We start from the raw sequence: 22448 nt of genomic DNA on the forward strand, positions 1-22448 counted from the left end.
TCTGAGTTATGAAACAATGCCATCCAGAAGAGGAGGCTGTGAATCGGGATCGCATACATCCTTTAACTTTAGAATGCATAAAAATTAAGCTCAAAGGCAAGATGTCTTCACCCGACATCCTTGTAGAGAAGTAGCTGATACATATACATCAAGCTCGAAGGATGTCGACGTCGAAGGTTCTGAGCACCAATGGATCGTCGCTAAAAGGCACGCTGAGCTTGTAAACTGCCACCACCTTGGCTTCCAAGCCGCCATCGCTGGGAACTTGGATCACTGTCACAACCTTGCAATTCATGGAGACTGCCCAGATGTTCTTCTGGCAGCTCACAGTGCGGAAGAAGAACCTGTCATCGCTGGAAGAAGCATTCGTCAGCCGGAGCGCCTCCCACATGTTCTTGCCACGTTCGTATCTCCACATCAACGATCCAGCCATGTCGGCCTCGTAGATCCGGTTGGAGTGCACAAAGCAGCGGCGCCCCGGCAATCCAGTGTCCGCCACTTCCCAGGAAAGATCTCGTGCCGAGAAAACAAGCGTAGCTCCGACGCCACCGCGTGAGAAAACAGCCATCTTGGTGCGATCGACGACGATGGCGATGTGAAAGGCTATGGTCTCCGGCGATGGCGATTGTGGGAGAGGTTCCCATCGGTCCTCCACCGGATCGTATACCTCGGCGTCCAATCCCTTCCCCATTAAGTTACCACCAACTACGTAGAGCCGACCCTCCATAGCCGCGGACGCACAGTGCGCTCGAGGACACAGCATAGGCGCCGCGGCGCTCCATCGGTTCGTGTGTGAATCGAAGACGCTCACCAGTTTCTTGCCCCTCCATCCCCCGAGAAGATAGAGCTTGCCGCCGAGAGCCTTGCACTCGAATCCCGCAATGCCGTGGATGTGCTGCGGAGGAGGAGGAAGTATCATCCACGCTTTCTTGGCGCTATTGGGATTGAACGCCATGATCAGAGTCTCTTGCCTGAGCATCACCGTCGCGACAAGCCACTCCTCGTCCAAGCCCTGGGCGGAGCGATCGTCGTAGAACTTGGCGCTGGAGACGAGATTCCTCCACGCTCTGCTCACCTGGCGCATTTGGCCGTGGGATGGGAGCGTCACTCGCAGGAGGCACTGGTACGCGGCGTCGTCGTCCAGGCCGGGGATGAGCGTCGTCGCCATAGCCGCCCCAAGTCCAAGTTTAGCCATTCAAATAGTCAGTGGCAGAAGCGCTAGCGGCATCTAAAGTTATCATTCTTCTTAAGTTTTATTGGATGCCCAAAACAGGCATTTGTCTGGTAGTCTGATCTAAACACTTCTTTCCATCTCTAGATCTAGTGCAAGTTTTGAGCGAGCTTCTATCTCCCTTGGAAAGCAACGAGATGCCGCACCAAAAGGATTGCCCATCATCTTTGCTTCTCGTCTTACTTCTTCCAAACTACTTTAAACTATTAACTTGCAAAAGTTGTCGGCACTCCTGGAAGGGATCTGTAAGCCATCGACCGAAGCATTCGTTAAATGCAGGCACCTGATCGCCTGATTCGCCTCCGACTCTCAGCTCCTTACATTGACATCGGCATTATGTCACACAAGCTGGAGAAGGAAAAACAGGAATATGGTATAAGCCATTGCTTCCTCTCTTCAAGAAAAGAATGCTTTCGGTGTTTCAAGCCACACACAGCATCAAAAGATCTCATAAAGTAGTAGCCTTGTCTTGAGAATTCACGCCTTATTTTTCCATTCTTGCAATTGACATAGAAGGAGTTGATGGCACAAGGCTCCGTGGGAAGTAACATTGCCTGTGCCAAGGACTATTAAGAATCCATATCAAAACTTGGACAACAGAGAAACCATTCACCTCCTTCAACAATAGCTATGGAACAGCAAAACATTACTGGAAGGGAGTCTGACGAAATTGTAGACATTATTGGAGCTGAAATCCAAGATGTGATAGGTGCCTTGAATCATGGAGATCAAGGGCCACGTTCAACAGCAATTTCAGGAGAAATTCCTGGACGTACTAGTAAATAGCTAGTGGTTCTTTCTTGTTTCAAACAAGAAGTGATTTGGGAGCTCGAAGGAGCTAAAGTCCAGGATCAAGGCAACTGTACTCACTTCATTGGAAACAAGCCTCTTGCTTGTGATTGCTCGCCTGTCCTGGTTCTAGTTGTTTCTAGTGTCCATTCTAAAAAATATCCTATTCATTCTTTGCTCTCATTTCTGGCTCTTTGTTTATCAGAGTATGATCGAAAGGATGGAAATGCTACCACCTTCACTTTCTCTGATGATTTTCATTTTTGATGGATCTGGAAACTTCTCGAGCTAGAGGTCCCAGATGGAGCTCATCCTTAGAGGTAAGGGAGTTTGGGGCATTGTCAACTGACAAAAGCTGATGCAGGGTATCAGAAGGTGGATAGTTGGGGTTGGCATGAGGACAAGGACACAATAACGATTGGGCTTGTGGTGATGGAGAGCATGCTGGATGATCTCACCCTCAACAAGAATTACACCAACAGTGAGCTGTGGAAGAAGCTGCGTGAGAAGCACAAGTAGCAAATACATGTCCATTGGTCATGTCTATATTTCTATATGGAGATGGGGTCAATAAACTTTAGCTTTGTTGTGCCATACTTGCCATCAAGGAGGAAATTATCATGTGGAGGGATGTTTAGATTTTCCACTCTAAATTTGATGAAGCTTTTTTTGCAAGAATCTCTTCTAAGTCCAACAAGGACTCTCAAAAGAAGTTGTCTTGTGGTTATTGCAACAAGTATAACCATGAGGAGTTTGAATGCAAGTTGAAGATAAAAGATCTTCAACAATAGTTAAAGGATTTCAAATTTTCAAAACTTACAATTCACTATAGACAATGCTATATGAAGTTTGTGTTGCCCAGGTTAAAACCAAGATTTGCAACAATATCATGGTAACTAACTCTTTTGTGATTGATTTTGAAGCCATTACTCACCTGTTTTAGCACAAATCTCATTTTGTCAAGTATTGGTCTTAGCTAACATGCTGCACAGTTAGGAGACAGCAATGAGCATGGTGTTTATGACATTAGTGACATCAACATCTAAACATCTCATGGGAACTTAAGTTTGACTAAGTTAATGTATATTTTTACTTTTGCAAAGATTTATTGTCACTAACCTAAACTCATGATATGGTTTCCTAAGGAACTCAAAAACAAAGGATAAGTTTGATCTGACTAGGGAAAGACTCAAAGTTTATTGGCAATCTAATTCAAGGAGGAAAAGTGGTATTTTTTAAAGAAATTTCTTCTATTTTTGATCTTGACTTTGTGAATTTTTTAAGTTTTTAGTTTTAAAATGATGCTATTCTTAGTGCTGATCCAAGAGAGTTTGAGTAAGGAAAAGTTGAATTTGAGGTTGTTTTGACTTTGGTGGCATCTCTAACATACTAATAAAAAAAAGGGGTGAAATTTTCAAATCAATTGAAAATGTTGAATACTCTTCTATTATCACTTTTGATTTAATAGATTTTTGTGCAGTTACATATCTTCCTTGTTCAAGGAACCAAACAATGGATAAAGAAACTGAGTTCATCACTTCCATGCATATTTTCAATGTACAGCTGTTGATTAAGCTTAACCTTGATGATTCTATCAACTATCACAAAACTCAATTCTTTACACATAACTATAAATAATAATATAACCTCAAGACATACTCTTTAGTGGTAAAGATGATAAAGTGTTTAAATTTTACTTGCTTTTACAACTATTTTGATCTTGATATTTATCATACTAGCATTAAGTTTCCACATAAAATGTTGCTTCCTAAGCTGGGTGTATCCTTCTATTTATTGAATATAAGGAAAGTTTTTTATAGTCTTAAGCAAACTTTTAAAGCATGATGGTAGAAAATCAATATTTTTTTTAAGCTAAAGGATTTTCTCATATCACTTTTAAATTCAACATTGAAGAGAAGTAATCATAGAGCCTTGGTAATATCAAATTCTTAGTAAAGGCTAAGTGTCCTAGTGAGGAGTGCTAAGCCATGGCAAAGATACCATTTTTAAGATTTACTTGAGAGTTTGATACATTTTATAATGTATAGCTGTTTAGATTTGGCTTATATTGTTATCACTTTTAGCTAATTTTCTATTAACTTTGGAAAAAAACATTGGGATATAGCTGAATCTATTATGTACTATGTAAAACAAACTTTTGCTTGAGTGTTACATAGCTTCTAGTGGTGGCTTTATCTTGTTTATTACAGCAATAACAATTTGTTAAACCACATAGATAACCATAAATTCCCAATAGGATTTTGCTTTTAGTTTGGAACAAACTTTGTTCTTTATGCCAACAAGAAGTAAACTCATCTTGTTCTTTCCTCCACAAAAGCAAAATATTATATTGCTTTAGTTGAGGGATTTTTTTTTCATTTCAAGAATTTCTTAAAGCTTTTGGGCAATCCTTTATACTAGTTACTTTTCATATTAACAATAAAAAAGCTATTGATTAGTGCAATAGTGAAGTGACAACACTAAAAGTTTCAATTTGTTGCTAAGCACTTTCACTAGGTTAGGGATTTATTACACACAAATTTATTAAAGGTTCAACATATTTCCTCTCAACAATAACTTTGTTGACATCTTTACAAAACTATTGATGTTTGTGGAACACTAAAGTTGTGGCTAGCCCTTGACTGAGGAAAAGGTAATAGTAACAAACACACCCTTAGTTTTTAGGAGTGTTGAAATTGAAATCTATACTTGTTAAGTTGCTTATAGATCATAGGGACTTTATTAACTTTGCCATCCATCTTAAATACAGGAAGAAGTTAGCTAGAATGTTCTTTCCAACCACTATGAATGTGTTTGTGATCTTTGAACTTCATTGTTAGTTCCCTCTTAGCAGAGTCTCTAGTGGAGTTCCTTCTATTCATCACCAATCTTTATCATGAAGTTGAAAGTGAGATCAAAGAGTTTGGACGTGAGCTCTACAAGATTTATCAGGTAACTTTAAAGCTCCTTTAAGAGCATTGACATCTCAACCTTCTGAACTTGCTAAAATATATTAACTCACTTGGCAGTGACATAGTAACACAAATTGTTTTTGGATTTTGTATATTAAGTTCAAATTGGTGTATAGTTATCTATGTGGCAAATTTTGGTACGTAATTTCAAATATATGGCTTTTTTAAACTCTAAAGCACCATTTCATATGGTTTTTTTAATATATTTTTGGTTTGCTTAATCAAGTATACCTAGAATATGCTTGAATATTCTAGGATATTCTACCATCTAATGATTGTTACTCATTTAAATTAATCTTGTATTTATAATTTATAAATATTTTTATAATTCATAAACTTTTTTAAACACTTCCTAGTATATTCTTATTTATTCTATCATCTAATGATTGATATTCAATAAGATTAATCTTGTGTTTATAAATTATAAACATATTTATAATTATAAGATTTCATTTGATTATTTAGATTATTAAATGTTATTTAAATAGTTTTCTAAAATTTATACACTATATGATTATTTATATAGATTATAGTGTCTTCCACAGCACATCCTATACCAATTTTCTTTTTTCTATTTTATTCTCTAAGTTTCCAAATATTCTATCTTTATATTCCATCTAAGCATTTCATCTATGTAATACTTTTCTTATATAGTTAGGTTTTTATAGAATACTTTAATATATAATTCAACACTTCAAATTTTTCAACTCATATTAGCTTAATTTATTGGAAAGATGTAGTTAATACTACTAGCCATAACTGCTACCATTGACTTTTGGTTGTTAACCCTAGTTTTGGCCACTAGCTGTTGGCCATCAGCCCTAGTTTTACCCATTGTGGCTGTGGCATTAATCACTTAAAAGGCAAGATTTTATTTCTACCTAATATGGTTGTTGCTAAGATTGTATTATCTTAGAGTTAGTATTATGTTGAAGTCATAAACAATAATGTTCATTGTATTTTTTAATCTCATAATGGTGCAAAGTTTTCCTTGGGAAAAGAAGTAGTAAAAGATCTAAGGTAACTCATTTTTTTTCTTGTGTTTGGAATCTCATTCCACATGGAGGAGAATCTAATCTCCAATTACGCTCTAGAGAAGATATTGATAGGTTATATTGAGAAAACACTGGTGGGATTTGTGATATAACACATATATTTGTTTGTATAATTTTTTTTAAGAAAATCATATATAGTTTTTTTTTTCTAAAAAATGAGTATTAAAAACTATACAAGGATACTATAATATAAAATAAATAATGAAAACATATCTAAAACTAAATGAAGCACTATTATGAAAATTATTATAAAACGATTCAAATTTTACATAGTGAAACTATACACTAAATTACATGATGTAATTTTGTCCTATATATTTTTCTCATATTGGAAGTTTTATTTCTCTCACTTAATATTTTTATATAGCTAAATTTTGAAAAACCACATAATTTAGCTTGTTAGGGTGCATAACTTTTAAAAGTTCCTCCAATGATTGCCATAGGTGGTTGAAACCATCCTAGCTCTTCATCCAAAGTTTTTGCTGGCAATTGCTAGAAAAGAAGATACAATCTTATTTCTTGAGGAGTTCCTTGGTATCTTCAATTATGGAGATGATGATGAGGAGCATGAGGTTGCCATACCTCTAAGAGAGCTTTGAGCTTATTAAGAAGATGGAGATGGCTGAGGGTTTGGACGTCTTGAGTGGCAATTTGCTACTATTCCCTTGGTTACTATGGAAGATGAGAGCAATGCAAAATGTGAAAAATAATCCAAATAACTCTAATGATTTTTTCTAGAAGTATGATTATATATGAAATTTAGCCTTTTATTAACAAGAAAATACAAAGTCTATGAACCATATGTGATAAAAATTTATTTAAACTTACCTATTTTAGTCAAATCTATTATTAAAAAAATTATTGATATATATAATGTATTTAAATTTGGAGCCAAACTTCAAGCCCATTTGCACTATAAAATGAGAGTTTAGTATGCACTTAAATCCTTTATGAACACAAACTCTCCATATTCAGCCTTTACAAGCAAAATACTGTCAAACAAAAGCTAACACAATTTTAATATATCAATGGCCTATTGTAGGGTAACCTACTAAATAACCAAATGCAAAACAAAGAGCAACACAATGGGAACTAAATTAATATTTCAAATGATCAACCACACTTCCAACCATTATCCCTTATTATATATTTCCCCCCCAACACCCCCCACTTAACATATAATTGCTGCCAGCAGGCAATTGCCGCCAAGGATGTCGCAGAGGTCCACATCACTGTACTCGGCAGCGGCCTGCTTGACACTATTCGAGTAGCTCTTTGTGCAGTTAGTTGGCAAAGCTCATCCATTAGCAACTCTCCCTAAGAATTTGATAAGTTTTGTCAGAGAAAAGGCCATGTGAACGTAAAGACATAAGTTGCCTTTGAGTTGAGGAGAATGTTGGGATTGAGTTAAATGATAAAAGACTTTGATTTTGGTGTGTTGGTATCCAACTTACAGCTATTCCTTTGAGATTGAACGTGGAAGCTTTTTGTTTGTTGTGGTCGAGGAGATGAGCTGCGAGTTGAGGAACATAGTGTCCTGTTCCTAAAATATATGAATCTTTGAAGAGTTTTAACAAGTTTATATACACCTGCGTAGCTTTCACCCGAAATGTAGAGGGTTGCGTTCTTATACTGGAAATCTTACAAACCAAGCTTGCAAGAACACAACCAGATCTCTCGCTGGTGTAAAAGATCATAAAGAGGTAAGAAAACATACATGTCTTCTCGTCATCGTTTTTTTCTACTTTGTGCGAGTAAGCCCATCCAACTCCAACCGGTGAATCCACAAACAACATATTCGACACTGCCAAGATATCGAAAATAACAAAATCGATCTTTCCACTCTCCAATTCTAACCTTGATTCCAGGCATGCTCGTTTCTAACAAGCCCATCGGATTTGGGACCCGAGCTCCGTGAACGCACCAATTCCCACCGATGAACACCCAGGACTTGGACTCAAACCAGGGAGATTTTTTCGCGGGAAAAGATCTCGTACCTCCATTCAGCCAAATCGTCAGGGGCTTGGTTGTGGATTGCTCGCAGCCTCCACAAAGTAGTAAAACAGCGCCTTGCTCGAATTCTCGGCAACATTGACATAACCAGCGTAGTGCTTGAATGGAACCCATGGCTGGCCTGGAAGATTTGGTCCGAGATGGGAGCTCCAGCGGCTATCTCAAGAAAAACAAACAATCCCACTAAACTGGAGCCTCGCATCGGGGATCTACAAAGGCATATAAAGGAATTTTATCTTCCTATTGGAAAGGAAATGTGTAAGCCTGTTCCAATGGTGGGAATCTTCCAGGCAAAACGAGAACAAACTGTGTTATCGTGATCGATTAGTCAACGAGTGGAGGAAAACGGTTAGGAGATGATACATGGTTCCATCTTTTTTGATGAAACCACATCAGAAAAAAAGAATTCGCGTTATCATCGCTACTGGCGTGGAAGGTTTTTGTTGTTCACGAACGCTTGAAACATGACCAGGGCTCGCGTGGGCTGAGCATACGGAACCATGTGTCCGGCGCCTTTGACCGTGGCAAAGGTCAAGTTTCCAGTAACTTGCGTCCACCCAGCCACCTGCGAGTCATAAAAAAGGTGGTGGAAGGATATTTTGACTATCAAGTAAGAATATCTTACCTGGCTTTGAGAATACCATGCGGAGTATGGAACCAATGTTTTGAGCCTGAGCCTGTTGACAATGCTGTCGATTATCGTCCGGGTCCCCAGAAATGGTACCACCGAGTCCGCATCTCCGCTATGAAAGTAAGAAAATTACAAAAAAAAAAGCCTTACTTTTCTTTCTTCTTTTGTACCTGTAAATGAAAATCCGGAGGCCTTGAACCAGCAAATTTTCCAGCACAGTGACCATGTCAATGTTGAGATTTCCGTTATCATAGTAGAGAGGCCTACCAATCCCACAAAACAAGCTAAGTCTAGAAAGCAAAACAAGGAGATGCCCGTACCCCTCACAGTTTGACCACTCGTACGGCAGGCCTGTGGTGTTGGCGTGCAAGGCCCTCTGGACTTCCGGCCTTCGAAAGTACCTGGTTCGCTCTCTCGTGATGCAAATATCAACTCCTATGCTCCTTTGGGATTTCTGAATCACAACATTGTATCAATCATAGAGAGTTAGAGAATCATCAAAGCTTTGCTTTTAGGAAACGAGAATTCTCACCATCTTTCTTAAGCGGAACTCCTGGTGGACTGCCTCGGGCAGGCATGCGTCGAGGAGGACGTCGTACGGATCGACGTTTTGACCCACCTCGGAGCTCGTTTGACTGATATATTTGACGCACTCAACGCTAACGTTGTGGTTGGGCCCTGAGTAATCGTAGTCGTGCCAGTTACAATTGTGGACGATCCCCTGGTAGGTCTTGTCCGAGATCAAACCGTGTGACCAGTAGTAGTCGTAGGTGGCCTCGTCGTCGATTGCGCTATTCAGTGCCGGATTACCAATCTGTATAGCAAAAAAGAAATTAGCAAAAAATTTAAGAAATAATAATATACTTACAGCAATTCCTTTGAGATTAAACTGATGGCTTTTCTTTGCTAGCATGTTGTGATTTAGCAAACGAACGGCTAGCTGGGGAACGTAATGCCCTGTTTATCAGATTATTAGTTTATATAAGAAAGAAAGTATTTCAAATAAATAGAGAATTATAGATTTTACCAGCGTAGCTTTCTCCCGTGATGTAAAATTCCCTGTGTCTGTACTCGGGGAATTTAATAAACCATCCATGCAAAAATTTGACCAGATCTCTGGCTGTTATACAGCACGCCAACTTTTTTAGCCATCAAGACAAAAAAAAGTAAAAGAAGAAGAAAAGATTGACCACACAAAGCTTTAAGAGATAGTGCGTGGGGACTCACACGTCTTTTCATCGTTGTAAGTTTGGTAGTCCGAGCTGGTGTTGGAGTATGACCATCCAACCCCGATGGGCGAATCCACGAACAAGACGTTTGATGCTATCAAAAGGACCAATCTTACTCTCAAAAGTTTGCACAAGAATGTGTGATCGAATCTATATATGATACCTTTGTTCCAGGCCTTAGAATTCCTGACCAGGCCATCCGATTTGGAGTCCGGGTAGAAAGGGCCGAGCTCCGTGAACGCACCACCTCCGAGCGACGAGCATCCGGGTCCTGAGAAATTAGAGGACGAGGAAACCATTTGGATACCAAAGAAGAGGAACGAGATGGATGAGAGTTCTCGACTTTGATTGCTTTACCTCCATTGAGCCAGAGCGAGAGGGGCTTGCTCGTGGGATCCTCCTCTGCCTCGACAAAGTAGTAGAACAGTGCCTTGCCCGATCGCTGGTCAATTGTCACGTATCCGGCATACTGCTTGAACGAAACTTCGGGCTGGCCTGGGAGATCTTTGACAAGATCAGAGGCTGGAGCTCCAGCGACGAATCCAGCCAGAAATCCCAAGCAGCAGCAGCAGCAGCACAGATTGACGAGGAACTGCATTATCAAAATTGGCCGACAGACAACTCTCGATCAAGGAGAGGCTAGAGAGTAAATAAAGGGAAGCGCAGGGAAGCCAAAAGTTGTCATGAACAAGACGTGATCTAAAAGCCCGCGGTAAAGAACGGCTTTTTTCGTGTGATTTGAGTGGGAGCACAAGATAAACTGCTGGTACGTTGGTACTACTCCACCAAGTTGCACAACAAGAACGCGGTGAATCCTTTTCATCTTGTAAACGTGAGTATTCGTTACCTCGCAAAATCCTGGGGAGCGAGGACGAGCACGTAGAACTATTATTGTTTCCTTGCGTTTTAGACGATTGCTTCAGCCGATTCTTGCGAAGCTTGCTCTTGTTGTAACGCCACAATTGGCAAACGAACAATAAAAGGAAGAAAGGAGCCAGCTTTTTGTGGAAGAATCACACTTTCACCAGAAATTCCCCTCCACTTTGCGCGTTACCGATCCCAAGAACCTTTCGAGGCATGGCTTTAGAGAATCAACTTAGCATATAGCTCAAAACAGCGTTACAAAAACATCCTCCTTTCAGCCTCTACTTGAGAGGAATAAACCTGGACGAGTGTGTGGCACCGATACCGGGACGCCCGTGCTTGACTGGCTTGTACGAGATGGAGAACTCTCCCAGGTAGTGTCCGATCATCTCGGGCTGCGTCACCAGAGGCGAGAGAAGTTTAGAACACGAGAAGCACGCAGACAAGACGCTCGCTCACCTTGATCTCCACCTGGTTGAACGTCTTGCCGTTGTAGACGCCAATGATGCTGCCAATCATCTCTGGGACGATGATCATGCTCCGGAGATGCGTTCGCACTGGCTCGGGCTTCTCACCAGCCGGGGCCTCACGTTTCTACGCAGGACACAAGGAATCAATAAGAAAAGCAAAACAAAGAAAAGATCGATGAACTTACCGCCTTGCGGAGCTTCTTGATGAGCGCCATCGGCTTCCTCTTCAAACCCCTCTGGAACCTGTAGATTCGCGAGGAAACTTCATTTCTCGAGCGATATTACGAAAAGGAAGAACTGACCTTCTCCTGGCGCGAGCGTGGAAGAGCTCCACGAGCGCGTCATTCGACATGTCGAGCAGCGCATCGAGATCCACCCCGCGGAAGGAGAACTTCTTGAATGTACGCTTCTTCGGCTGAACGGAGCCAGCGCCCACATCCTCGGTGTCCGCCATCGCTCCTCCCTCTCTCTCCTGCCCGGCGCCTCCGCAACAGAAACCCTAGAAACACCCTAAGTAGCCCCAGCCGTCGAAATTTTACACGGACGATCAGGATCGGCCCTATATTGTCCCGAACGAACGATTGAGATCAAGGGTTTTCTAGGAATTAGGGTTCTTCCGCGGCGGCGAGGCGAGAGAAAGAGGAATGGCGCCCAAGAAGGAGAAGGCCGCGCCCGCTGCGAAGCCCGCCAAGAGCGGCGGCGGTGGCAAGCAAAAGAAGAAGGTAAGCGCCGCCTGCGATCGATTCGGTTGATTTCCAGAGTCTCTTTTTTTCGGCACTCTAGAAATGGAGCAAGGGGAAGCAAAAGGAGAAGGTCAACAACATGGTCCTCTTCGATCAGGCGACCTTCGATAAGCTCATGGCGGAGGTTCCGAAGTACAAGCTCATCACTCCATCGGTGCTCTCGGATCGATTGAGGGTGAGTTCTAGAAAATATTCCAATTCTTTTCTTACTCCCAACTCGGTGTTTGTTCAGATAACTGGATCTCTTGCTCGTCGCGCGATCAAGGAGCTCACTGCCAAGGGCGTGATTCGCTCCGTCTCAGTTCACGCGTCGCAGCAGATCTACACGAGAGCGACTAACACTTGAGCGCTCCGTTGTTTTTGATAAGGAAGAGCTCATCGTGTACTCCATTTTCTTTCTTGATCAAAGCTAAGTTTTTTCTGCGAGATAGATACCATGGTTGGTCAATACTAGTCAATGGGGGTCAACGTTCTTTGACATTATTGACTAGCTTTATGACGCTAAAGCTGCTGTCGTGCCATTTCTTAACCTTGTTACAGTAATGCGTATCAAAATTTTCCTTCGAGCCTCTTCACTTTTGACACTACCTTCTCTACAAGCTAAAGCGTTCTAAAGCACACCAAGCTCTCGACACATACACTTCCTCTGTGTCTATCTCCTCTAGCTCTAGGCCTACGTAGAAAAAACACTCACCACCATGGTACGAGAACTCACAGAAACGAAACGAGAGCAAAAAAACACCACAACCTCTCCCTCTCATTGAGCAGTGACTCCTGCAACAACAAAACGTTTCCATCAGTCCACAAACTCTCGCCTCTCAAAGATCCTAGCAGCTGAGGAAAAAAAAAGGAAGTAGCGCGCGAGAGAGGGAGAGAAAAGGCCTACTCTTATCACATCACTCGTAAAAAAAGTCACCTCGTTGTGACTGCCTGCTCGCGGCACCATAGCCTCCGTATGATCCATTCGCACCGCCCTCCGGAGCCGGGGACGACGAAGCCGCCCCCATCCCATACCCCCCACCGGGCGTCCCACCGGGAGCAGCGTTTCCATACGCATCGGCCCTCCAAGTGTTCTCCGGGTAGCCACCATACCCGTCACCATAGCCGCCTGCGTTCCCAGAGGCCGGAGCGTATCCACCACCACCGCCGGCATTGTTGTAGCCACCACCACCACCGCTACTTCGTCCGCCACCGCCGTAGCTCCCGGCGGCACTGGGAGGGCCACCGTAGCTTCCAGCAGCGGCACCGCCCGGAGGATAGCCACCTTCGCCACCTCCATACCCATAGCCACCGTAGCTCCCACTCCCTGTCGAGCCCTGTGCCCCTCCAGCATTCCCCCAGCTCGTAGCACCGTAGCCGCTCATGTTACCGCCGTTGCCACCATAGCCAGGAGAGTTTCCTCCATAGCTCGGAGCCGCGGCCCAGCCAGCGTTCCTCCCAGGGCCGTAAGAGCCTGCTCCAGATCCTGCAGCGTAGCCCGTTCCCGCTCCATATGCCGCTGCTCCAGGAGTGGCCCCGTAAGGAGCACCGCCACCGTAGCCAGCATAGCCATATCCATACCCGGCAGCGCCATACCCAGCAGCAGCGTAAGACGGGTACGCGCCCCTTGCTGGTCCGTAGGCGTAAGGCGCCGCAAATCCCTGTCCGTAGCCGAAGGGACCTCGGGGTCCGGCGTATCCAGCAGTCGGGCTCCGAGCAGCGGCCGAGGCATCCTTTGGGACCGCTCGCTTCACTTCCACCATCTTGTCCTTGAGCTCGTGGAACGTCTTCTGGAGGACACTGTCCACGGCCTCTTCGGAGTCGAAGGTGATGAAGCCGAAGCCCCGGGGCCTTTGCGTTGCATGGTCGTACATGACCACGATATCGGTGATGTTGCCAAACTGCTCGAAGTACTGCTTGAACTCCTCCTCTGAGACGTTCGGTGCTAGCCCCCCTACAAAAATCTTCTTGGTCCTAGTCGTGCTACTAGCGGGCGAAGTGGCTCCTCCCGGGCCACCCGGCTTGACGGCATTTTGGTGCTCGTCCCTAGGCACTGCTTTTTTGGCCTCCACCTAAAGAAGAAGACACACTAAGCTACATTGTCTAGGTAGCGGTGAGAGGAGCTTACCAGTTTCCCATTGATGCTGTGCTTGTCTTGTACAACTCGGTCAGCAACGTCGGGATCCGCGAACACGACGAAGCCAAAGCCGCGGCCACGCCCAGTCGTCCTGTCTTTCATGATCATCGCCTCCACCACATCGCCATAGCTCTGGAAGTACTCCTTGAGCTTCTCGTCTGTGGTCTCCCAAGACACGCCGCCAACGAAAATCTTTCCCTGATCGGAATCCATCCCCCTCCTCTGTTCGCCGCTGCCGCGCCGCCGCTGCTGCTACCCGAAGCTTGGCAATCGGAAATACCCTAAGCTACTTCCTCCCGCGCAGCTCCCAGAACCCAGCAGTGACAGCAGTACCTGGCGGCGATCGCGCGTACCATAGGAGAAGCGCTACCGCTGCTGCTGAGATCGATCGCGGGACCGGCCGGCGAGAGCGAGAGCGAGGGCGATGGCGCTGATCGGAGGAGATCCCATGCGACTAGTAAACCCTAGCCCTAATCCGTATAAACGGGGGATTTGGCCCTCCCGTACTTCTTGGGCATATTCTTCCAGTCAAACCCCGGTCCGTACCGTCAATCTAACGGCCATATCAAACGGCTACAAAGCACGAGGGCCAGGCTCGGAGGCCGAGCCTTGTCCCGAGCCTGGCCAGTCACGGGGGTACTAGTCTAACGGCTACACGCACCGCGCTATATAAGTAGACGCTCCACGCGAGCTTGTAAGGTTCTCATAGAATTCATAGAGCTGTGATTCTAGCGCAGTGAATTTGCCCTCTTTCAGAGATTGGATCTTGCTCTCTTTCCAGAGATTGGATCGATCGACTTCCCCCTAGTGTGCGAAGGAATGGCAAGGGCAGGGAAGATGATCCTTGCCGCGGCGATCGCTGTGCTGTGCTGCTGCTCGGTCGCGTCGGCGACGAGGTACATTGTCGGCGATGAGGTGGGATGGAGCGATCCCAGCATGAGCAATGTGAGCTACGCGGATTGGGCGCTCAAGCATCGCTTTCACGTCGGGGATTCGCTGGGTATGGATCTCTTGTCTTGCTGCCCTAACCCTCCCCCTCGCTCTTCCTCGGCATTCCTCTTCCTCGCGGCACTCTGCGGCCTGCTTCTCAAAATCTTTCCATCGCTGCTCGCCGCGGCGCTTGCCAATGCGTGAGATTGATTGGATTTTGGATGGATTGGAACAAGGATTGTGCTCGATCGGTGATTGTCGCTTGAAATATCATTGGATGTCCTTGATCGCGAGCTCTAGCATCTTGTTTGCGTGGTGTGATGATCATCTTTCATGGCTTGTAGCGATTGAATGGCTGCTTCGCTTGTGTGCTCGAAATGGGGCTTGGATTTCTACAACCGCGAGCTCTAACACACTGTTTCTTGCAGTGTTCAAGTACCCATCCGATGCTCACACGGTGCTCAAGGTGAATCGCCAGGATTTCGAGGCGTGCCACAACTCCAATTCCATGGCGAGCTACAAGGACGGCGAGAGCATCGTCCATCTCTCCTCCGCGGGGCCTCACTGGTTCATCTGCGGGGAGACGAGCCACTGCAACCAGGGCCAGAAGTTCGGGATCATGGTGGTGGAGCGCCGCGGGCGCCACAGCCGGGCTCCATCGCCATCGCCGGCGCCGGCTCCATCCGCTGGCGGGGAGGTGATGCCGGCGCCAGTGGGAGCGTCGGACGAGATCTCGCCCGCTTCTTCGCCCGGAGGAGCGCCAGCAATCGCTCCAGCCGCCGGTGGCGCCACCATGAATCGTGTCTTCGCGGGCTCTTCGCTGCTCGTGATTGTCGCGGCCCTGATATGATCTGATCGATCGATCGTTCGACTGGAAGGAAGGAAGGGATGGTGGAAGAAGAGTTTTTTTGCTACTGGCGGTGTAAATACCACGATCGACAAGGAGGGGGGAGAGCGAAGCGAGCATTGGATTGATTGATTCATATTCACATTTGATAGTATGCCTTAGATTTCTTATGTCCTTTTTGGTTTAAGTCAATGAGTAAAATCTCCTTTAGTTCTTTAGCCCTTAACTTTATTTATTTTTTAAACCCGTAAACCTATTCTCAAACCCTTTCTGGAGTTTCATGCTGCGAAAATAGACTTTGCTGCGACATCTTCGAAGATCTGGCGAAGAAAAGTGTGTTCCATCCAGGGAGCCTTGATGCTGCTTCTCTTGAGGATTTCATTGCAAGATACTGCAAGAACAGAAGGAAGCGTTACCCCTAGCATTTCAAGAGAAGAGAAAATCCATTATCTACCATATTGCTTTGAAGATTCTATCCAACATATGAAGCATATTCTTAATTATAAGTTGAGCTTTATTTAATTATTATGCATTTTACTTAGCTGAGACAAAAAGAAATTTTCAGAGGACACAAATTTACTCTTTACTGTAGGTTGGTGATGGTGGCGGTGGAGATTGGTACCAGTAGAGTGGTGGCGATGGTGGAGGTGGGGATTTGCGGTGGTGGTGATGTGGTGGCGGGGATTTTTCGCATGGTGGTGGGGATTTGTACTCATATGGTGGTGGTGGTGGAGACTTGTAATGGTAAGGAGGTGGTGGCGATTCAACTGGCGGTGGTGGAGATTTGTGATGGTGTGGTGGCGACTCAACCGGCGGTGGTGGTGATTCAACCGGTGGTGGTGTCGGTGGTGGTGGGGATTTGTAACAGTAAGGAGGTGCATTAGGAGGGCACAAACGATTTGGAAACCACCAGGGCCTTCTCAGCCATGGCCTCCAACAGAAGAAATCGATCGTGCTCTTGGGAATTCTAAAGCCAAAGTTCTTGGCATCTCCAAAAGCCCCTGCATTTTGATCCAAAACCTCCTGAGATCCATCACAACTGACAGTAGAAACCAGGAGAAGCAGCAAAAGCATGCTGCATGACTTGAGGAAAATCATCACGTTCTCGATAGAGAACCAAGATCACTGGAAAGAGAGACCTTTTCTGTGATGCTACAAAAATTTCCAGGTTATAAAGCCTAGCACCTTGTCTTGGAACCAACTGCTTTCAAAATAGTAATGCTTTAGAAATTGATGGCTCTGGGCTAACTAACCAGTGTTTAATGTTTAGCAAAAGATTTGCAACGCGCGCCCATTTTCTGATTTGATTAGCAAGGGCTCCCTGGTGGACATCTTGAGCAGAGTAGGCGATCGCGGCAGCTCGTCCAGTGCTCGCTGGTGTGCAAGTGATGGCGGGAGCTGCGCTGGGCCGTCTCTCGCCTCCACTCTGACTTCGAGGTGAGTAGAGGGAGCTGAGGGACGCTGGACAACATTTTCCAGTGAGCATCCGGCTGCGTTCCGAGGATTTGAGCACAGCTTACTTTTACAACTCTTGTGCTGTTGACAAGCGATGCGACAATCTTCGTAAGATGGCGCTAATTGGACACTGGAAGAGGGATGCCATTGCCAAGCTCTCTCAGTTCTCACCTCTGGTCCCGATGCTCGCCCTCCACCGTTTTAACAGCGAACACAAGATGACCTCTTATCTAATTTGTTTGGCAACCTGGAGACTCTCCGGTTTTTTCCTTTTCTTTCTTGCTGATCGATCTGTGTTGCAGTCATTCGTGCCTGGAGGTGTCACCAAGCGCAAGGATGTGACTGTTCATCTCTACGTGTAAGATCCCACACCGCCCAACGTGATGGTTCTCAAGGATTTACTTGGAGTTCATCAAGTCGAAGAGATCGTGATTCACTGCAGCCAAGCTGTGGCGAACTGGGGACTGCTGGCGCTGAAGCCAGGCTACGAATGCTTCCGGGTGCTGTTCGACTTGCTCTTTGGTCGCATTTCTTTCGCACGAGAGAAACGGCATCACTGGCTCTATTAGTGGCGATGCGTGATCTTTGTCAAGTTTTTATTGAACATCAACGTCACGACTAGCCTGGTATATTTGTAACACCTCGAGCCGCCGTTGATGCTGTAGGTGACAACGCGCTCATGTCGCCATGAAGCGCCGGGCCTGCTCGAGATCCCCCGCTTTGCACAAGCCATCGATCAGAGCTGGTCGTAAGTCGCCACGTCGGGGGATGGAGCAATCCCAGCATGGGCAATGTGAGCTACGCGGATTTTGCGCTCGCTTCCACGTCAGGGATTCTTCTCTTCCATCGCTCTTCCTCTTTCCTCGCCATTCGTCCTCCTTGCGGCGCTCTGCGGCCTGCTTGTCGAAGTCTTTCCATCGCTGCTTGCGATGGAAATGCGAGCAGTGTGTGAGATTGGATGGATTGGAACAAGGGATTTGCTCGATCGAGTTTGAAATATCACTTGGATGACAATCAATGTTTAATTTCCCAAGGTATAATGGGAATTTGAATTCTCAGCGTTGGAATTTTTAGGAGCGTTGGATTTGGAGCATCGCTCCACTTTGTGGAGGCATCGGCAATGCCGCAAGAGAATTTGCAAAGCTATAAGAGGTACGTTAGCTTGCTGTCGTTTGCTTCCCTCAAGATCAGACCCGAGCAGGGATTAGAAGAACGAGATGGGAAGAGGGGATTAGAGGAACGAGAAGAACAGGGACTGGGCCTGGAGCAACGGGTAGAACACGTTGAAGGCCTGTTGCAACAAGAAGAAGAACAGGTTGAAGGCCTCGAGGGCGATCAAGGGCTGGAAGCAAAAGGACTGGAATCTGATGGAGCAGAAAAGCAACGAGAAGAAGAACAGGTTCAAGACCTCGAGGGCGATCAAGGGCTGGAAGCAAAAGGACTGGAATCTGATGGAGCAGAAAAGCAACGAGAAGAAGAACAGTTCAAGACCTCGAGGGCAATCAAGGGCTGGAAGCTGATGGAGCAGAGGTTCATGGCACAGGAGGGTGTGTTGACATTGTCAAAAGATACCGAGTGGAGTATCAATAGATGAAGCAATACACTTAGCAATTGTTGATCTGCTCAGATCTCCAGGAATCACGCAACAATCAGAAATAGTTTGTATATAGAGTGTGAAAGACTCATGAATATATACTCGTTTTTTATCTTTATGGTATCAGAGTGCAGGTTTATGGCTTGTTATTTTTCCTTTCTTTGTTCTTGTTTCTTGCTCTTGATTGCTGATGGAGCAATTGGCAATTACCATTTGATGGCTCAAGGCGTTTTTGGTACTGGGTTGGCTCCCTAGGGTGCTCATTCTTCAGCCATTGAGTCCACTCATAATAGCAATATTGCTACTACGATTAATCAAGAGTAGAACTGTCTAGCCATGATCAAATCAAAACTGGCAGAACATCTAGCATATGCAATGAGAGTTTAGTCTGCTGCAGAATTCTAGGAGTGCCTCCTTGTATGCTGAGGCCAAGTAACTAGTGTTGTCAACTCTTCTGCTGCCACTAAGGATCATGGAAGTGTACAAAATAGACTGGACATTATTTTATCTGCCTCATCCATTTCATGAGCATGAGAAGCTCTATCCTATTCCATTTCTGTCTTGTGTCCCTTTTCTACCCAAAAATGGTCCCTCTTTGCAGTATAGACATGGTCAATCCTCTCCAGGATTGCTTTTGCATTCCTCCTCTGAGCATAACATGGTACCTCTACATGGCAGGCAGATGATATGAGTTTGCACTCTCGTTGCTGAATTGGAGCCATGATACCCACAAAACCTTCATGTCCACCTCGCAATGCCATTTACATCCTTCTCACAAAGTTGCAATGGTGCCAAACTTGCAAATTCATTCAGCTTCCGCTTGAAATCAGCTTTTGTGTCCTTCGCATTTCAATGTGGTGCCTTCTTTTTAATCCCATGAATGGCCTTCCTTCAGACAGCATTAACCTGTTGTCAAATGCCTTCATCCTTCTCTTCTTCATCATTTTCATCTTCTTCTAGCAAGATATCTTCCATTGGAGTCCTTGACACGGTTGGTTGTCACTCACTCACATGCATACGCAGCAATGGCACACTGCTGTAATAATCCACTGTCATCCCTACTTTGGAATTGGAATGCTTCCCATCCCACTGTCCCATGCAAAGGAGCTTTCTCCCAACCATCTGGATGCTGAGGATGATGGATGCCTGGCCCCTTGACCTGACTCACCTGACTGACTCACTTGGGCTACAAGAGACGCATTGACACACTTGATCACTTATGGCACTGTAACCTCATAGCATTGCTGCTGGTTTGAGAGGAGAGGAGCCAAAGGGGCACAATCGAGGACAACAAAAACCCTAACCTGTAAGTGGATTTGAACTCAAAGTTCTTTTGGGATTTGGAGGTGACATCCAAACTCAATCCATGTTATGAAATACTATAAAAAAGATTTAAATAATGCAATGCTAAAATTATTCTCAAGGATTCTCTTAAAAAGGAATTTATATAAATATATTCCATGTTTTTGTGCCTGCCTGTATTCCCGTGTTCTCAGGGCATTTCATCACCTGCCAATTGCTGATTACAAACATTATATAGATCAAAATCAAGATTTGAAAATTATTTCATGATAGAATTTTATTTTGAATTTTATTTATCCCCAAGCCTACAAGCACAAATCACTTGCCATGTGTAGCTTTATTATATATTTACTCTTTTTTTTGGCACTTTTTTTATCCCCATAATCTTAAAAGTGTGCTAATTACATTTTGATTGCTATAAAAGTCTTGCCACGTCCGCATTGCAGGAAGGGATTGGGGGGCTGAGCATGAGCCTTTCAATTATCAAGTTCACACCAGTGCAAAACTCGGCCCTAAACTACCAGGGTCTCCAATTCCGTGGCAATCTTCTCCAATTCCGTGGCAGTCTTCTCCAAATCGCTAGTGCTTGGCACTTGACTTCCCATCCCAGAATGAGACTGCTCTCTTCGGGCCATGCAGCCAGCAATGTGTTTTGTGGCTACCAATAAGCGGCCATGAAGAATTGTAGCAAGTTCCTGATGTTTGTATCTTGTTCTGGTTTACCAGATAGCCACTCCTGTGCTTTACAAAGGCCATCAGAATCGAGTTCCAGTCTCCAGCACAGGATGTCCTTGTGTGTGATATTTTATCAAATATGAGCTTAACCTCTCATCATCATTGTGTAGAGCAGAGAGTCTCGCTGCTCGCACTCGTCAAACAAGCCTTGGAATATGTTTTGATGGTGGCTTTAGAATCCTTGATACAAACCCTTTGAATCCTAATATCAAGATCAAAGAAAACAACAAGTAAAAAACTTGAAACCTGGTTGTGTCTGGTTTGCATTATCCTGTGAGTTGTCAAGAAAGCTCAGATACTTCCCAAGGAGGCTCCCCTTCACCTCGTCAATCTGCTTAGACACTTCATGCTTGACTTGCTACTTTTTTGTTAAATCCCATCGCTTAGGAGGTAAGAATAAATCCAATCCCCCTTGTCCTTTTCACTATCACATAAAGTTGGGATACTGATCAAGAGCAAAAAACTAGTTGGCTTGGGATTTTGATCAAGCACGAAAAACAAGAGTGGCGATCTTGCTCCATGAATCCATTGGGTAACTTCCCTTCATTTTCAGATTCTGGACGTTTAGGAATGATCCATGGATTAGAATTCACTGGGATGCCCTGATCTATACAGAGCTGGCTTGTGGACTTCTTGAAAGCTCTTGTGCTGAAGGGCTCTCCAGTTCTTGGGTGATATCGACAGTCTTAGAATGGTGGACAGAAAGCTTGTGTGCCATCAACGTGCTGAAATTGTGGCATTTTATAGATGCTTAAATGTGGCAAATAATGAAATATATATGTGTTATTTGTAAATTAGGCACCACCCACCCCTTTGGAGGTGTACCTCCCCTCAAATTGACAATCATAAATTAATTTTATACAACGCTGATTCGCAAGAAAAATCAAGTATCTTTACATTGCTCTAGTCTATGGCTCCAATCGAATAGTTTCTTTCTTCATCTTCCAGTGCTGGATGGAAACAGAGGTCTTTGTGGAGTGGGCATGAAGGAGCGGCCGCCACTGCTGCTGCCCTCCTCTGAATAGCCGTCAGCGCCACCGGCCTCGAGATCCACCCCCGCCCCGCCTAGCTCCGTCGCTCTCCTTCTCGCCTGCGACGCCTCCTGCCGCTGCGCGATGTACTTGCGCGTCCGGCACACATAGACCGCAAGAACCACTAAGGCAATCGCGAAGAACAGTCCCACCACGATCCCAGCGATCGCCTCGTGCGAGAGCGTGATCGTTTCCTTGCTGGATTTGGATTGCTCCAGTAGCCACCGTCGTCCAATCGACCCAATCGCTGGCTGGATCATCCGCTGGATCGATCCAGGAGCTTCATACCCGTATTGGGTGACCTCATAGGATGAATCTACACCGCTGCTACAACCGCCGCCTGGGATCCAGATCGCAAGCAGCAGGAATAGAGAAAGAAGAAGAAGAAGCAAGCCGCTCCTCTGGGCCTCTCCGCCAAATAGCACCATTTTCGTGATCCTG

General features: G+C 45.0%; 6 protein-coding genes across 8 annotated transcripts; 2 read left to right on the forward strand and 4 right to left on the reverse strand.

Moving 5' to 3' along the window:
- Positions 1-6: 6 nt before the first annotated feature.
- Positions 7-1210, reverse strand: LOC9640408 (F-box/kelch-repeat protein At1g16250). The gene has a single exon (XM_024677102.1). The coding sequence runs from the start codon at positions 1193-1195 to the stop codon at positions 149-151; it is 1047 nt and encodes a 348-aa protein (XP_024532870.1). The 5' UTR covers positions 1196-1210; the 3' UTR covers positions 7-148.
- Positions 1211-8357: 7147 nt separating this feature from the next.
- LOC9640655 (serine carboxypeptidase-like 42) lies at positions 8358-10909 on the reverse strand. Its single transcript, XM_002971966.2, has 10 exons — positions 10278-10909; positions 10084-10191; positions 9919-10014; positions 9719-9811; positions 9560-9648; positions 9224-9505; positions 9012-9145; positions 8862-8954; positions 8686-8803; positions 8358-8625 (listed from the first exon to the last, which is right to left on the reverse strand). Exons 1-10 carry the CDS (start codon positions 10516-10518, stop codon positions 8482-8484), a joined length of 1398 nt encoding a protein of 465 aa, XP_002972012.1. The 5' UTR covers positions 10519-10909; the 3' UTR covers positions 8358-8481.
- Positions 10910-11002: 93 nt separating this feature from the next.
- LOC9640656 (40S ribosomal protein S15) lies at positions 11003-11757 on the reverse strand. The gene is made up of 4 exons (XM_002971967.2): positions 11557-11757; positions 11440-11497; positions 11244-11378; positions 11003-11179 (listed from the first exon to the last, which is right to left on the reverse strand). The coding sequence occupies exons 1-4, from the start codon at positions 11706-11708 to the stop codon at positions 11066-11068; spliced, it is 459 nt and encodes a 152-aa protein (XP_002972013.1). The 5' UTR covers positions 11709-11757; the 3' UTR covers positions 11003-11065.
- An 84-nt stretch (positions 11758-11841) lies between these two features.
- LOC9640657 (40S ribosomal protein S25-4) lies at positions 11842-12427 on the forward strand. Its single transcript, XM_002971774.2, has 3 exons — positions 11842-11976; positions 12038-12172; positions 12230-12427. Exons 1-3 carry the CDS (start codon positions 11899-11901, stop codon positions 12341-12343), a joined length of 327 nt encoding a protein of 108 aa, XP_002971820.1. The 5' UTR covers positions 11842-11898; the 3' UTR covers positions 12344-12427.
- Positions 12428-12493: 66 nt separating this feature from the next.
- LOC9640409 (heterogeneous nuclear ribonucleoprotein 1) lies at positions 12494-14568 on the reverse strand. Of its 3 annotated transcripts, none has more exons than XM_024676679.1 (3): positions 14105-14568; positions 12914-14048; positions 12494-12771 (listed from the first exon to the last, which is right to left on the reverse strand). In XM_024676679.1, exons 1-3 carry the CDS (start codon positions 14324-14326, stop codon positions 12755-12757), a joined length of 1374 nt encoding a protein of 457 aa, XP_024532447.1. In that variant the 5' UTR covers positions 14327-14568; the 3' UTR covers positions 12494-12754. The 3 variants fall into 3 exon arrangements, with proteins under 3 accessions (XP_024532447.1, XP_024532446.1, XP_024532445.1); XM_024676678.1 differs by having other exon boundaries at positions 12884-14048; XM_024676677.1 differs by having other exon boundaries at positions 12519-14048.
- A 257-nt stretch (positions 14569-14825) lies between these two features.
- LOC9640658 (mavicyanin) lies at positions 14826-16116 on the forward strand. Its single transcript, XM_002971775.2, has 2 exons — positions 14826-15113; positions 15472-16116. The coding sequence occupies exons 1-2, from the start codon at positions 14933-14935 to the stop codon at positions 15891-15893; spliced, it is 603 nt and encodes a 200-aa protein (XP_002971821.2). The 5' UTR covers positions 14826-14932; the 3' UTR covers positions 15894-16116.
- The last annotated feature ends 6332 nt before the right edge of the window (positions 16117-22448 follow it).

Source organism: Selaginella moellendorffii, unplaced genomic scaffold, assembly GCF_000143415.4.
Source record: "Selaginella moellendorffii unplaced genomic scaffold, v1.0 SELMOscaffold_18, whole genome shotgun sequence".
Classification (NCBI taxonomy): domain Eukaryota; kingdom Viridiplantae; phylum Streptophyta; class Lycopodiopsida; order Selaginellales; family Selaginellaceae; genus Selaginella; species Selaginella moellendorffii.

Coding starts and splice junctions, on each gene's coding strand:
- LOC9640408 (XM_024677102.1), bottom strand. CDS start 1,195: ATGGCTAAACTTGGACTTGGGGCGGCTATGGCGACGACGCTCATCCCC.
- LOC9640655 (XM_002971966.2), bottom strand. CDS start 10,518: ATGCAGTTCCTCGTCAATCTGTGCTGCTGCTGCTGCTGCTTGGGATTT. Junction 9,812..9,918: donor TTACAACGATGAAAAGACGT/GTGAGTCCCCAC, acceptor GCTGTATAACAG/CCAGAGATCTGGTCAAATTT. Junction 9,506..9,559: donor TTAATCTCAAAGGAATTGCT/GTAAGTATATTA, acceptor TTTGCTATACAG/ATTGGTAATCCGGCACTGAA.
- LOC9640656 (XM_002971967.2), bottom strand. CDS start 11,708: ATGGCGGACACCGAGGATGTGGGCGCTGGCTCCGTTCAGCCGAAGAAG. Junction 11,379..11,439: donor TCAAGAAGCTCCGCAAGGCG/GTAAGTTCATCG, acceptor TGTCCTGCGTAG/AAACGTGAGGCCCCGGCTGG. Junction 11,180..11,243: donor TCAACCAGGTGGAGATCAAG/GTGAGCGAGCGT, acceptor CTGGTGACGCAG/CCCGAGATGATCGGACACTA.
- LOC9640657 (XM_002971774.2), top strand. CDS start 11,899: ATGGCGCCCAAGAAGGAGAAGGCCGCGCCCGCTGCGAAGCCCGCCAAG. Junction 11,977..12,037: donor GTGGCAAGCAAAAGAAGAAG/GTAAGCGCCGCC, acceptor TCGGCACTCTAG/AAATGGAGCAAGGGGAAGCA. Junction 12,173..12,229: donor TGCTCTCGGATCGATTGAGG/GTGAGTTCTAGA, acceptor GTGTTTGTTCAG/ATAACTGGATCTCTTGCTCG.
- LOC9640409 (XM_024676678.1), bottom strand. CDS start 14,326: ATGGATTCCGATCAGGGAAAGATTTTCGTTGGCGGCGTGTCTTGGGAG. Junction 14,049..14,104: donor ACAGCATCAATGGGAAACTG/GTAAGCTCCTCT, acceptor CTTCTTCTTTAG/GTGGAGGCCAAAAAAGCAGT.
- LOC9640658 (XM_002971775.2), top strand. CDS start 14,933: ATGGCAAGGGCAGGGAAGATGATCCTTGCCGCGGCGATCGCTGTGCTG. Junction 15,114..15,471: donor TCACGTCGGGGATTCGCTGG/GTATGGATCTCT, acceptor TGTTTCTTGCAG/TGTTCAAGTACCCATCCGAT.